The sequence below is a fragment of the Garra rufa genome, chromosome 1, assembly GCF_049309525.1.
Source record: "Garra rufa chromosome 1, GarRuf1.0, whole genome shotgun sequence".
Taxonomy (NCBI): Eukaryota; Metazoa; Chordata; class Actinopteri; order Cypriniformes; family Cyprinidae; genus Garra; species Garra rufa.
The window spans coordinates 11467520-11482504 of NC_133361.1; the positions used below are offsets into that span (position 1 = coordinate 11467520).

A 14985-nucleotide genomic window follows, 5' to 3' on the forward strand; every position below is an offset into this window, starting at 1 on the left:
TGATTCTGAAATTGACCACTGCATTTTTGACCACAGGAGATATAACAAAAATAAATAAATAAATGACACAGCTCTTTCTTAGTCGTGTAAACAATAAATGTAGCCATTATCAAAGTAGGCTACTATTTCAATATTCAAAGTGCAAATAGAGACCGAAGTTTTCAAGCATGATCTAGAGCTTTAGACAATTACACAACCTATAATAACCCACATACCAGGGTTGGGGTCAATTCAGGATTGAACTTAACAATTCCAATTCAAAGAAGAAAATAGAATTGGAATTCCATTTCAGGAAGTGAATTGGAATTTACCATTCGTCCTCAATTCAATTCATGAATGGCCCCAACCCTGCCACATACTAATAACAGCCTAGATATTTTATGTAGCGTAATATGTGCACATTGGGGAGTCTCTATCTAAGCGTGGAGTATTTAAAATTGGTTTTGAATGCGCAAAACTCTCTGCGGCGCTAAGCGTGCATTCTACAATACAAGAGATTACTTTAACAAAATCATTCGAAAGTGGGAGGACACAAACGGGATTTTGAAAAGCGTGTCCCCATTTGAAATTACGCACCTGTATGAGTGGAACTCTGCCGCTGAGTTAGCATTTGATCTGAATGTATGCCGCAGTGTACAGTATATTGAGACGGACGGGCTTGTGAAAAAACTGAAAGAGTGTAATTTGAGTCTGTTTTCGTTTCATAATTCATATCTCATTTACTGGTTTGTGTAACTTGATTTCAAACTCACGTCGAAAATGACCACCAAGCTTGATAGGTGACTTCAGATCCAGGTCACAGCAGGCTACAGAAGCCTTAATAGTTCATATGTCATTAATCTTCAAATAGAAGCAGCCGATTGGTCTACACATCGCCGATTCAAGTCAAACAATTCGCCTCGCAACACAGACGTGGTTAATTTATGAATGAAAGTGTGAAAATTATGTCACAATATCATACGTATCCTCATGCTTTTTAAAGTGGGTATTCGGAAATCCTTGACCTTTACAAGTAGGTATACGGCGTATACTTACAGGGGTTGGACAAAAAAACTGAAACACCTGGTTTTAGACCACAGTTAGTATGGTGTTGGGCCTCCTTTTTTTGGCCAATAGAGCATTTCGTCTTTGGAATTGTCATATACAAGTCCTGCACAGTTGCCAAAGGCATTTTGAGCCTTTCTCCTCTTGCAGATCAGGGGTCAGGTCACTACATGATACTGGTGTAGGAAAATGTTATCTGACTCGCTCCTCCAAAACACCCCAAAGTGGCACAATAATATTCAGATCTGGTGACTATGCATGCCATGGGAGATGTCCAACTTCACTTTTCTTGTTCATCAGACCACTCTGTCACCTGTCTTGCTGTGTGTACTGGTGCATTATCATCCTGATACATGGTACCACCTTCAGAGTACAATGTCTGAACCATTGGGTGCACATAGTCAACGTTCACACCTGTTCTTACTGGTGGAATGTGCAGTCAGTGAAGATTGGCCACCAGGCTGCAAAAATATAGCCATGAAACCTCCAACATTATATTGGCCAGTGTTTCAGTTTCATTGTCCAACCCCACAGAGTGGTCTGATGAACAAGAAAAGTGAAGTTGGACATCTCCCATGGCATGCATAGTCACCAGATCTGAATATTATTGTGCCACTTTGGGGTGTTTTGGAGGAGCGAGTCAGATAACATTTTCCTACACCAGTATCATATAGTGACCTGACCCCTGATCTGCAAGAGGAGAAAGGCTCAAAATGCCTTTGGCAACTGTGCAGGACTTGTATATGACAATTCCAAAGACGAAATGCTCTATTGGCCAAAAAAAGGAGGCCCAACACCATACTAACTGTGGTCTAAAACCAGGTGTTTCAGTTTTTTTGTCCAACCCCTGTACGTATCACGTTGACTACACCACTGCATTATACATAATACGGAACTCATAAGAAAGCACAATAATACAACTTTTTGACATTGTTCTTTGGAGAGGAACTTCATCTTTGAGTTGACTGAATCTCACAATTGAATCTGCTGGTTTTGAAGATAAGGGCAAACTTCATTCACTGTGAAAACCTTAGATAATGTTTCTCTGTCTTGTCTCTTGTTATGGATGGTTAGAACAGATTTATCCAGATTATATGTGACCCTGGACCACAAAACCAGTCTTAAGTCGCTGGGGTATATTTGTAGCAATAGCCAAAAATACATTGTATGGGTCAAAATTATTGATTTTTCTTTTATGCCAAAAATCATTAGGAAATTAAGTAAAGATCATGTTACATTAAGATTTTTTGTAAAATTCCTTCTGTAAACCTATCAAAATGTAATTTTTGATTAGTAATATGCATTGTTAAGAACCTAATTTGGACAACTTTAAAAGTGATTTTCTCAGTATTTAGATTTTTTTGCACCCTCAGATTCCAGATTTTCAAATAGATGTTTCTCGGCCAAATATTATCCTATCCTAACAAACCATACATCAATAGAAAGCTTATTTATTGAGTATTCATATGATGTATACATCTTAGTTTTGTAAAATTTAACCTTATGACTGGTTTTGTGGTCCAGGGTCACATATTTTATCGCTTGATGCATTATTGCGTCACATTTGGTGAGGAAGCGGCGTCAGAACTGAAAGTGCTGGATCTGAAGATGATCTGTGATTGTTCTTTGTATGACTCTGTAGAGAAGATAATTGATTGAAACGCTTCCCACATTCATTGCAGTGATACGGTTTCTCTCCAGTGTGGATTCTCTCATGTGTTTGCAGATTTGCTAGCTGACTGAATCTCTTGTCACAGTGTGAACACTTATAAGGTTTCTCTCCAGTGTGGATCCTCTTGTGAGTTTTCAGATTTCCGAGCTGGCTGAATCTCTTGTCGCAGTGTGAACACTTGTAAGATTTTTCTCCGGTGTGAATCCTCTGGTGCTGTTTTAAACAGTTTTCTGAAGTAAAAGTCTCTTCGCATTCACAGCACATGTACTCTCTCATAAGAGTATGCATCTTCTGATGTACTTTCAAATTTTGTAGAAATGAAAAACTCTTTCCACACAAATGGCATGAATGCGGCTTCTCTTTTGTATGAACTCTCAGGTGTTTCTTCAGGTCTGGAGCCCACAGAAATGTTTTGCCACATTGATCACACGCGTGCAGCTTCTCTCTAGTGTGGATGTTCGTATGGCCCTTAAGGTTTGCTAAGTGAGTGAAACTCTTTCCACAATGATCACAAATGAACGGTTTCTCTCCAGTATGAACCCTCATATGAGCGGTAAGGTTTACTTTTTGTCTGAAACTCTTCCCGCACTGATCGCATGTGAACGTTTTTTCTCCAGTGTGAATCCTCTCATGTGTTTTCAAGTATCCAGACTGACTGAATGTTTTGTCACACTGTGAACACTTGTACGGTTTCTCTCCAGTGTGGATCCTCTCATGTGTTTTCAAGTATCCAGACTGACTGAATCTCTTGTCACAGTGTGAACACTTGTACGGTTTCTCTCCAGTGTGAATCCTCTCATGTGTTTTCAGGTCTTGAGACTGACTGAATCTCTTGTCACAATGTGAACACTTATGAGGTTTCTCACCAGTGTGAATCCTCTCATGTCTTTCCAGTTGTCCGGACCGACTGAATTTCTTGTCACAGTGTGAACACTTGTACGTTTTTTCTCTAGTGTGGATGTTCATGTGTACCTTAAGGTTTGCTGATTGTGTGAAACTCTTCCCACATTGATCACAAGTGAACGGTTTCTCTCCAGTATGAATTCTCATGTGACGCTCAATACTTGTTTTGTGTGAGAAACTCTTTCCACACTGAGTGCAGATGAAAGATTTCTTGGGAGAGCAACTCTGAGGTTTTTCTCCAGTTTTGACATTTTTCTCCTCAATTTCTCTCAGTTCTTCATTCTCGTTGTTTAGTTCAATCAACTCTGAAATAAAAGTAAAAATGGTTGATTTTCAGTAACTCTCAACAACCCTGAAATAAAAGTAGACAATTGCTACACATCCTTTTGATCATTTTGATTCATTTTTGTAAACTATACTTGCCTGAAACTTTCAATGAATGAAGTACACAGATCTTTAAATGACTGTTTTTAAAACATTATAATCACAAATCCCATGTTTCTATAAGGAGAACTGTTAAATGTTTGATCAACGACACAATTATCAAACATAATATTAATGAACAAAATGCCCTATAACAACAAATCAAAATCAGCTTGAAGCTTCTCAACCTTCAGCCTCAATAATGAAGAATAATAATAAAAAAAAACACCAACTTGTTTGTTCTTCAGTATCTCCAGGGTGGTTCATTCTGCAGGGTTTGTAGGATGAGCTCCACTGAATATGAATTTCTGTGTTGAATCAACAATAAATCAGTCAGTGTTTTTTAAAACGCATTTTTAAACATTTATGTAAGTAAAGATGTCCTGCCAACACTGCACATTTTGCATCTCTCCTTTGTCTGACACACCCATTTCAGGTCTTGGAGTCTCTACTTATGAGCTGATGATCTGAATTAGATGTGTTTGATTAAGGAGACATGGAAAACATGCAGTGTTGGCAGGCCTACAGGAACGTGTTGGGAACCACTGCTCTAAAATATGTGTATATCATCACTTTTGCTGTCCAAAATGGGAACAGTGACTTTGAAATGGACTCTGACGCAAGTAATGAGTTTTCATGCAAGTGCCTAACATTTTTATTTAGTTCATCAGGTTCTGTAAATATAATCTGATCATACATTTAATATGTATTTTTTATTTTCAAAAAATAGGCTACTGCACCATTATTGTGTGATTATTATTGTACATCGATATAAGGTTACAGAAGCATTAAACCCTGCAAATATTGCTACCTCCAACGTTGCAATATTATATTTTCCTAAAAACTTAGTAAAATGTAAAAAACGTAAAAAGCCATTTGAGTTACAGTGAATTGCTCACCTCTCCTCAGAAGACTTGACGCTGGTTGTGTCCAAAAGCTTTGATAACTCGATTCCCTAACAGACAAATGAGTTTAATAATAACGATTGAATGATCTACAACAACAGAGCTTTGTTGATAACTAATCGAATATTTACTACAATGCTAAAATCGAAAGGGGAAAAGGTTGGCCAAAAACCTATTTACAAAGCAACTGCTCAAACGGGCTCTATTTTTATCTTAGCTAAACTCTCACGGGATCGAGCTAACAGTAATCGGACGTGTATTGATTCCCACCTTGAATGAAATAAACATTCTTCTTTGACGTTAATGGCGGTTGGCAAAACAGCTTTGGTGGGAATTCCGCCATCTACTGCGATGGAGTGTGAGGCACTGACTTCAGAAGGAAAAACACGACTATAGGGTATTCTACTTTCTATATACGATAGGAGAAACTACCTTGCCACACAGTTAGGCTTTTAGTTGTAAAAAATAACATGAATCAACTTATGGAATGTGTAGGGGTGGGTGCGTCCGATGGAACTTCTTGGACAGGTTTTGTCTCTTTGTTTTGTGTTTTTTCTTTTCCCGAAACAGTCAGAAGTGCTTCTTGAGGATCGTACACTACACGATCCAGTCCAGCGGGTGGCGGTAGGACACATAAGTTTGTTTGCCAAAAACCATTAAACCACAGAGGAAGAAGGTTAGTTTCACAGCGCTTTCAGTTGTTTTGTCGCGAAGCTGTTTTAAACAGTTTGATGCACCTTCCGTAAATAGAAAAATAGAGTTTTTGAATCAGCTCAGTGAATACCTGTAATATTCTCGTGCTCATAGTCGTGACTAAGTTTTGAAGCGAGCAGGAATATCTGGAGGAGTATCATCTGAACTGAGATCTGCTGCTGGGAAGATGGTGTTTGTTAAAGAGGAAAGTGAGGAGCATATGTGTGAACCAGAACCCTGGAAAATAAAACACGAGGAACAAGGGGGTTGGTGTTTATTATTCATATATCTTGCCAGTTTGTGGTACATTAAAGGGAAACCTTGGGTATCAAGTCTTGTAGCTTAATGTAACGTAAATGATGTTTCTGACTGAAATATGTGGTAGAAAACCCATGAATGATTTACGTTATTTAAAAAAAAAACAAAAAAAAACACACATGCCCTGTTGAAAGAAAGCAGCATATGTTGGTTAGGTATGTTTTGATGCTGGTTTTCGCTGGTTTAAGGTGGTCCTTAAACTGGTTTATGTTGGTCCTTAGCTGGTCATATTGTCTTAAGATGGTCCCTTCTGCTCAGGACCAACATAAACCATCTTAGGGCCAGCTTAAACAGCATCCCAGCATCGAAAACCTACATAACCATCATATGGTGTTTTTTCAACAGATAACAAATTCAAATATATATAATTATTATTATTTTTACCGGTAACTAAACTAAACTAAAAGAATATGTATAGTGGTAATTGGTTACCTTAATTTATCAAATAGATACGAGGGTAATGACAATGAAATAAAATGATAATAAAATATGACAAGGACACGGTTAAAATGTGTCTGAACAAATTCAGCTTGATAATGTCATCATAAGGAGCATTAAATGAGTCGGAATTATCCTATACTATGTTAGATTTCTTTTTCAGTAATATGTAAGATTATACCATAATAACCCAGATTTGATGTTTATTCAAGCACCAAATTACAATGACTTTAACTAAATATTGCACTTTAAAATGTGTATTTTATTTTTTGAAAATAAATGTTATTAAAAAAAACGAATACAATTGAATTATACATTAAAGAGATCAATCAACGAATGTTAGTAAAACGAAATGACCGTTAATTTTTAAATTACGCGAGCGCGCGGCTTTATGTGGAAGACAGGAGGCGCGCAGTAAAGAAATAAACCCAGTGTTTATTTTATGATTTCAGACTGCGCTTACCTTGGCTTATTGTTAGCTATAAAAGTGAAATCATATTTTAAATATAATGCGATTTGACCAGATTATAATTTTGAATTGTTTCATTGCCTGGCATAATGCAGTTTTTTTTAGTTGTTTTCATGGATCTGTGTGAACAGGGACAGTGGTAACGTCTTCATCTGTACGCAAACATTTTATCCTTTTATTTTCTAAACGATCCCATTGATTTTCTTTTTTCTTTTTAATGATTTTAGGCCTGGTGAAAGTGAAAGAAGAAAGACGAGATCTGAATGAGATGGAAGAGAAACATCAGAAAGAATGTAATGTGACTGGAGAAAAATCCGTGAGTTGCAGCAATGAAATAACAGACATTGAAAGGCCTTTCAGCTGCTCTCAGTGTGGAAACGTTTACAAACATAGAAGAAGCCTTATGCAACACATGAGAATCCATACTGGGGAAAACTCTTTCAGCTGCTCTCAGTGTGGAAAGAGTTATACACAGAAAGGAAGCTTTATGCAGCACATGAGAAATCATAATGGGGAAAAGCCTTTCAGCTGTTGTCAGTGCGGAAAAACATTCACATGTAACAAAACCCTTAAGACTCACATGTTAATTCATGCTGGAATAAAGTCTTTCACCTGCTCTCACTGTGGAAAGAGTTTTACACAGAAAGTACACCTTAGCAATCATTTGGCAACTCACACTTCAGAAAAGCCGTTTATCTGCTCTCAGTGTGGAAACGCTTTTGCACGTAAAGCAACCCTTACAAAACACATGTTAATTCATGCTGGAATAAAGCCTTTCAGCTGCTCTCAGTGTGGGAAGTGTTTTACACAGAAAGGAAACCTTTATCATCATTTGGCAACTCACACTTCAGAAAAGTCATTTATCTGCTCTCACTGTGGAAACGCTTTTACCCGTAAAGCAAACCTGACGAAACACATGTTAATTCATAAAGGAATTAAGCCTTTCAGCTGCTCTGAGTGTGGAAAGAGTTTTACACAGGAAGGACACCTTTATCATCATTTAGTAACTCACACTTCAGAAAAGCCTTTTACCTGCTCTCACTGTGCAAAGTCTTTCTCACGTAAAGGATACCTTAAGACTCACATGTTAATTCATACTGGAACAAAGCCTTTTACCTGCTCTGAGTGCGGAAAGAGTTTCATATGTAAAGGAACCCTGAAGAAGCACATGTTAGTTCATGCTGAAATAAAGCCTTTCAGCTGCTCTGAGTGTGGGAAGACTTTCACACGCAAAGGACACTTTAACACTCACATGTTAATTCATACTGGACAAAAACCTTTTACGTGCTCTCAGTGTGGCAAGAGTTTCATATGTAAAGGAACCCTGAAGAAGCACATTTTAGTTCATGCTGAAATAAAGCCTTTCAGCTGCTCTGAGTGTGGAAAGAGTTTTACACAGAAAGGACACCTTAACTCTCACATGTTAATTCACACTGGAAAAAAACCTTTTTACGGAGTAAGGTGAGTCTTTATGTGTAAAATGATTTCAAATCTGTCAGAGTACTTGTGTACTCAAATATCTACCAATGTCCACCAAGCAGCGTGAAGCTTGTAGCAATAGTATTTTTCACCCTCTCTCTGATGGATGTAAATTTGTGGCAATTTTCTGTTCATTATATATGTCTCTTTATGAATGAAATGCAAATGTGATTTTTGTTTGTTTGTTTGTTTACATGCAACACTACTACACAAATAAATGTACTGTAGAAATTCAACAGTGGCAAAGCGACACAATCCAATTCATTTCAAAAGAAAGCAGCGATTTCCAGACAATGACCAGCGTCAGGGAGGCCAACATTTATTTTAGGAAAATTTAAGTATTACATCAAGACCATGTGTCATGTTTTTGCATTAATACTTAACATGATTTGTCCTAAGAAAATTAATGGTTTTATTAGGCCTATGGTAAAAGTATAGTAAGTAACCATGTTTTTTGGCGGATTGATTACCATTTTGTCGCCTTAGAATTATAAGGTTCTATCTGCGTCCTGAGCACTTTCGAGATATTGAGCTTCAAAGTTTTTGCATTCCATAGACTTCTGTAGATAGAACCATTTTTGCTTTCTAAAAAAAGGGCCCAAAATATACACAGCTTACAAAAGAAACATCAAATAATGTAAATAAGTTGTCACAGAATAATATGTGAGTAACTCAATTTTGACAAAAAATGTCAGATAGAACCTTATAATTCTAAGGTGACAATTTGTAAAACCAGAGTTTAACTACAAATACCATAGTGAAACTATAGCAAATATTATTAATTTATCAATTCGTTACCATGGTTCAGTGGTGGACTTCGTTACTGTACTCAAGTCTATTTTCAGGTATCTGTACTTTACTGTAGTAGTTTTATTTTGAGTAACTTTTACTTCATTCCATTGCAAAGCATAAGATTGTAATGTCCCCGTATTATTTCTCATCGCGACAAGTCACACTCCAGTTCAGCGGGTGGCGCTAAAACACAAACGTTTGTTTGCCAAACACTGTTAAAACCTCAGAGGAAGAAGATTAGTTTCATCTAACTAGGAGACATTTATGCAAGACACAAGGAAATGTTGGAAAAATGAGGAAAAGTGTAGAAACAGGAAGGAAGATGTAATGATCACTAGAATGCATATAGAGCATTGTTTTTTTTTTTTTTTTTTTTAAATAAATCATTATACAGAATAGGAAAACATGAAAAAGGGAAATGCGACAAGTGTGGACAGGATGAAAATATTGAACGTGTAATCATGGAGTGTGAGGCTTACGGAAGGCAAAGATTCCAGTTAACTAAGGCATTAAGTTGGGGATAGACAAAATATCAATGCAGGTGTTGATAGGAGATGGATCAAAACAAATAGAAATATTCCACAATTTTTTTCATTTTTCTGAAAGAAACTGGTTTGATTAAAATAACTTAATTTACGCTGATACATACACACAAGTAAAGGACATTTTTCTCCAATCCAACCATCAAGTGCTCCACACTCCTTTCCAGTCTGTGGCAGGAATGCACCTTTTAAGTTGGTTTGCCAACCGCCATTAAACCCCACAAGAAGAAGAAGAAGATTAGTTTCACCTTAAATGATACATAACAACAATGCACAGATAATGTACTCACCCCCTTGTCATCCAAGATGTTCATGTCTCTCTTTCCTTAGTCGTAAAGAAATTGTTTTTTTTTTTGTTTTTTTTTTTTGTTGAGGAAAACATTTTAGGATTTCTTTCTTTATAATGGATATGGATGGAGCCCCGAAGTTTAAACTGTCGAAATGTAGTTTAATGCACTTTAAAAGGCTCTAAACGATCCCAGCCGAGGAGGAAGGGTCTTATCTAGCGAAACGATCGGTTATTTTCGAACAAATTTAAAATTTATATACTTTTTAGCCTCAAATGCTCGTCTTGTCTCGTCTCTGCGCAGTGCATGTCTAGTTAGTAGAATCCGGGTCAATGCAGTTAGGGGATGTCGAAAAACTCCCATCTCGTTTATGTCTTCAATATGTCAAAATCGTCCTACAATGCTGTTTTTACCCTTTTTTGTAAAGGGCGATTGAGTATGTTCACTAAACACTATGTCGGTACTTTTGCTGCGATCTAAAGTGATTTTGAAGTTAGGGAAGAAAACGAGATGGGAGTTTTTAGACATACCCTCACTGTATTTACCCAAATCACACAGACTTCGCATTCGCTGCCCAGAGATGAGACAAGACGAGCATTTGAGGTAAAAAAAGTATATAAATTGTCAATTTGTTTCGCAAATAACCGATCGTTTCTCTAAATAAAACCCTTCTTCCTCGGCTGAGATCGTTCAGAGCCTTTTGAAGTTGCTTTTAAATTGCATTTCGGAAGTTCAAACTTCCGGGCTCCATCCATATCCATTATTAAGAGAAAAATCCTGAAATGTTTTCCTCAAAAAAAAAAAAAAGACATACTTTCTTTCCGACTGAGGAAAAAAAGACATGAACATCTTGGATGACAAGGGGGTGAGTAAATTATCTGTGCATTTTTGTTATGAAAGTGAACTAATCCTAACCTCTCGGAGGAGTTCTGCAAGTAAACTGAGGAGGGCAGCAACACGCAGTCGATGCGTAGTCTGCCGCTAATATGAGGAGATGAAGAACATTAGTTTCACCTCGCTCTCAGTTTTTTTTTTCTTTGTCACAACGCTTTTTTAATACACACTTTTAGAAATGTAGTTTATGTTAGTAGATAAATTCAGATTTTGAATCGGGTCAGTGAAAATTCTCATCCTCAGTCGTGACTAAGTTTTGAAGCAAGCAGGAATATCTGGAGGAGTATCAGCTGAACTGAGATCTGCTGCTGTGAAGATGGTGTTTGTTAAAGAGGAGAGTGAGGAGGACATACATGGACCAGAACCCTGGAAAATAAAACAAGAGGAACCAGAAACTTCGGGAATAAAACACGAGGAACCCGAACCCTGCAGAATAAAACAAGAGGAACCAGACACTTCGGGAATAAAACATGAAGAACTAGACATCTGGGAAATAAAACAGGAGGAGCAAGGAGGTTGGTGTTTTTATTTTTTATTTTATTTATCTTGACTGTTTGGGGTGCATTAAGAAAACAAACATTTAGACAAAGGGTGCTTGCAGATCCTTGTAAACTCAACCGGCAAAATACCGGAAGTGGCGCATTTCACGACCGACAAACAATGAAACGCATTATTAGACTGTTTTCCAAGCATTATATATTAGACCCAGTTTAAAGGCGTTTGTTCACTTATATCTACATTTGTATTACCACAATAAAAGCCTAATTATAATTATTAGGAAATCTGTTTTATTTCCAAATGATTCATTTTTTTTCCGTTTTAATTTTTAATTCTGTTTTAATGGTTAAATTATTATTTTTTCAATCAAAAAAGCCTGTGTAATTTTTTTTTTTTTACATTCTCTATTACTTGTCTGGATTCCATTTTAACGGTTCAATCAAAATGTAATAATCAAAACCATGTCCAATTATTTAATTTGAAATAAAATGATCTTAAGTAAAATGTCTTTTGTGTGTTATTAATTAGTCGTTTAGATTAATCGATAAGCAACAGATTAATCAATATCAAAATACCCAGCTGGCATTCGACCGACCTTAAACGTTTAAATGTGGTTGAAATAATGTCAGTTTATGAAAAAACATTCATTCAATGTCAAAACAACGTTGAATACCAAATGGTTGAATTGGTGTTGTTGACTAACTATGGATTCAACAAAGAAATATAAATAAAATTTGAGTTGTACGTCAAATCAACATTATTTTTACAACCATGACTTTTAAACATTTTGTTGAAATATATCAGTAGAAAAATAACGTTGTTCCAACATTCAAACAATGCTGATCAATTAACTGTTGTTTAGATTTGCAAAATCTAAAACAAAATCCAACGCTTATCCAACACTGACACCTGACGTAGTGACGTTGATTCAACGCTGACTCCACGTTAAAATGCCAGCTGGGTAGTCATTAGTGGCTGCCCTAAGCAAGCAGTCGTAAAGAAATAGTTCTTCGAGGAAAACATTTCAGGATTTTTCTCCATATAGTGGACTTCCAACGGTGTCTGCGAGTTTGAACTTTCAAAATACACTTTTAATGCAGCTTCAAAAGGCTCTGAATGATCCCAGCCAAGAAATAAGGGTCTCATCTAGCAAAACAATTGGTTATTTTATCAAATAAATTAATATTTATATTAATTAAAATGAATAAATATCACCATTCCCGTTGATTTTGATCTCTTTAATGATTTCATTTCAGGCCTGTTGAAAGTGAAAGAAGAAAGACAAGATCTGAGTGAGGTGGAGGAGGAATATCAGTTTCAGAAAGGTCATGATGTGACTGGAGAACAATCAGTGAGTTGCAGCAATCAAAATACAGAAGTCTTGAGGCCTTTCAGCTGCTCTCAGTGCGGAAACACTTACAAACATAAAAGAAGCCTCATGAAACACATGAGAATCCATGGTGAGAGAAAGCCTTTCAGCTGCTCTCAGTGCGGAAACACTTACAAACATAAAAGAAGCCTTACACATCACATGATAACCCATACTGGAAAAAAACCTTACACTTGCTCTCAATGTGGAAAGAGTTTTACGCAGAAAGGACACTTTCAGGATCATCTGGTCACTCACAGTTCAGAAAAGCCTTTCAGCTGCTCTGAGTGTGGAAAGTCTTTCACACGTAAAGGATACCTTAAGACTCACATGTTATTTCATACTGGAATAAATCCGTTTACATGCTCTCAGTGCGGAAACACTTTCAAACAGAAAGGAAGCTTTATGCAGCACATGAGAATTCATAATGGAGAAAGGCCTTTCAACTGTTGTCAGTGCGGAAAAACTTTCACCTGTAAAAAAAACCTTAAGGATCACATGTTAATTCACGCTGGAATAAAGCCTTTCACCTGCTCTCACTGTGGAAAGAGCTTTACACAGAAGGTACACCTTCACAATCATTTGGTAAGACACACTTCGGAAAAGCCTTTCATCTGCTCTCTGTGTGGAAAAACTTTCACACGCAACGCAAACCTTAAAAAGCACATATTAATTCACAATGGAATAAAGCCGTTCACCTGCTCTCAGTGTGGGAAGAGTTTCATATGTAAAGGAACCCTGAAGAATCACATGTTAATTCATACTAGGATAAAGCTTTTCAGCTGCTCTGAGTGTGGAAAGACTTTTACACAGAAAGGACACCTTAAGGCTCACACTGCCAAAACACATTCACGTTGACCGAAACGTGTGTGAACCACTGCTGTAAAAGATCCCAGCCGAGGAAAAAACATTTTTTAAAACATTTAACAATTTATATACACTCAACCTCAAACACTCGTTTTGTCTAGATCTGCCTGAACTCTGTTTTTTTTTTTTTTCCGGTTCAAGACAGAGTATGTCGAAAAACTTCAAAATCATCCTACATTGCTGTTTTAGCTTTTTCTGTAAAGGGTGTTTGATCCTCTTTGCCTGTTCACTTTGCAAACACTGTGTTGGTACTTCTGCAGCGATGTAGGATGATTTTGAAGTTGAGGGAGAAAATGAAATGGCAGTTTTCGACATACCCTAACTGTCTTGAACCAGTTTTTTTTTCTTCTCAAGTGAGTCTTGATGAGTCAAAATGATTTTAAATCTGTCAAACGTACTTGTATACTCAAATATCTGCCAATGTCCACCAAGAAGATGGAAACTTGTAGAAATAGTATTTTTCACCCTCTCTCTGATGGATATGATTTTGTGGCCATTTTCTGTTCACTGTACATGTCTCTTAAAGGTGCCATAGAATGGAAAACTGAATTTACCTTGGCATGGTTGAATAATAACAGTTCAGTACATGGACACAACATACTGTGAGTCTTAAACACCATCGTTTCCTACTTATATGAATCAAGTGTTTGTAAAACACCACTGAAAAAAGGGCAAATTCCAACACAACATCGACTGTTACGCAACAGTCCAGAGGCGTAGTTATGCCCCAACATTTGCGTAGCCCATCATCGGTAAAGTCAGTACATCAGTAAAACCTCTGAAGGGACATGGTTAGCTTAACGCTAGCGGTAGCCTGTACATAAGGTTTTACTTACAACATAAACGGAGAGATGAGTGCACTGATGATGGCCAATGATTTACAGATCCTGAGCATCACTAAAGCATCAAAACTTGTGTGGTAGGTCCTTCTTATGTTATACTAGTTCGCTGCAGTATAACGTTACACAGAGGACATGCGTTCACAGTAGTGAGAGAAAAAAATGTTGCAGATTCAACAACCCGCATATTAAAGGAACACTCCACTTTTTTTTGGAAATAGGCTCATTCTCCAACTCTCCCCGAGTTAATAAGTTGAGTTTTACCGTTTTGAAATCCATTCAGCCGTTTTCCTGTTCTGGCGATATCACTTTTAGCATAGCTTAGCATAGATCATTGAATCCTATTAGACCAATAGCATCACGTTCAAAAATGACCAATGAGTTTCGATATTTGTCCTATTTAAAACTTGACTCTTCTGTAGTTATATTGTGTACTAAGACCAGCGGAAATGCAAAGCTTCAATTTTCTAGGCGGATAAGATTAGGAACTACACTCCCATTCCGGCGTAATAGTCAAGGAAGTTTGCTGCCGTAATAAGGCTGAAGCAGGAGC

General features: G+C 37.1%; 2 protein-coding genes across 2 annotated transcripts; one reads left to right on the forward strand and one right to left on the reverse strand.

Moving 5' to 3' along the window:
* Positions 1-2580: 2580 nt before the first annotated feature.
* LOC141330850 (uncharacterized) lies at positions 2581-5206 on the reverse strand. The gene is made up of 3 exons (XM_073835625.1): positions 4942-5206; positions 4276-4350; positions 2581-3924 (listed from the first exon to the last, which is right to left on the reverse strand). Exons 2-3 carry the CDS (start codon positions 4307-4309, stop codon positions 2603-2605), a joined length of 1356 nt encoding a protein of 451 aa, XP_073691726.1. The 5' UTR covers positions 4310-4350; positions 4942-5206; the 3' UTR covers positions 2581-2602.
* A 423-nt stretch (positions 5207-5629) lies between these two features.
* On the forward strand, positions 5630-14740 carry LOC141347636 (uncharacterized). The gene is made up of 4 exons (XM_073852653.1): positions 5630-5906; positions 7093-8327; positions 11122-11374; positions 12614-14740. The coding sequence occupies exons 1-4, from the start codon at positions 5828-5830 to the stop codon at positions 13582-13584; spliced, it is 2538 nt and encodes an 845-aa protein (XP_073708754.1). The 5' UTR covers positions 5630-5827; the 3' UTR covers positions 13585-14740.
* The last annotated feature ends 245 nt before the right edge of the window (positions 14741-14985 follow it).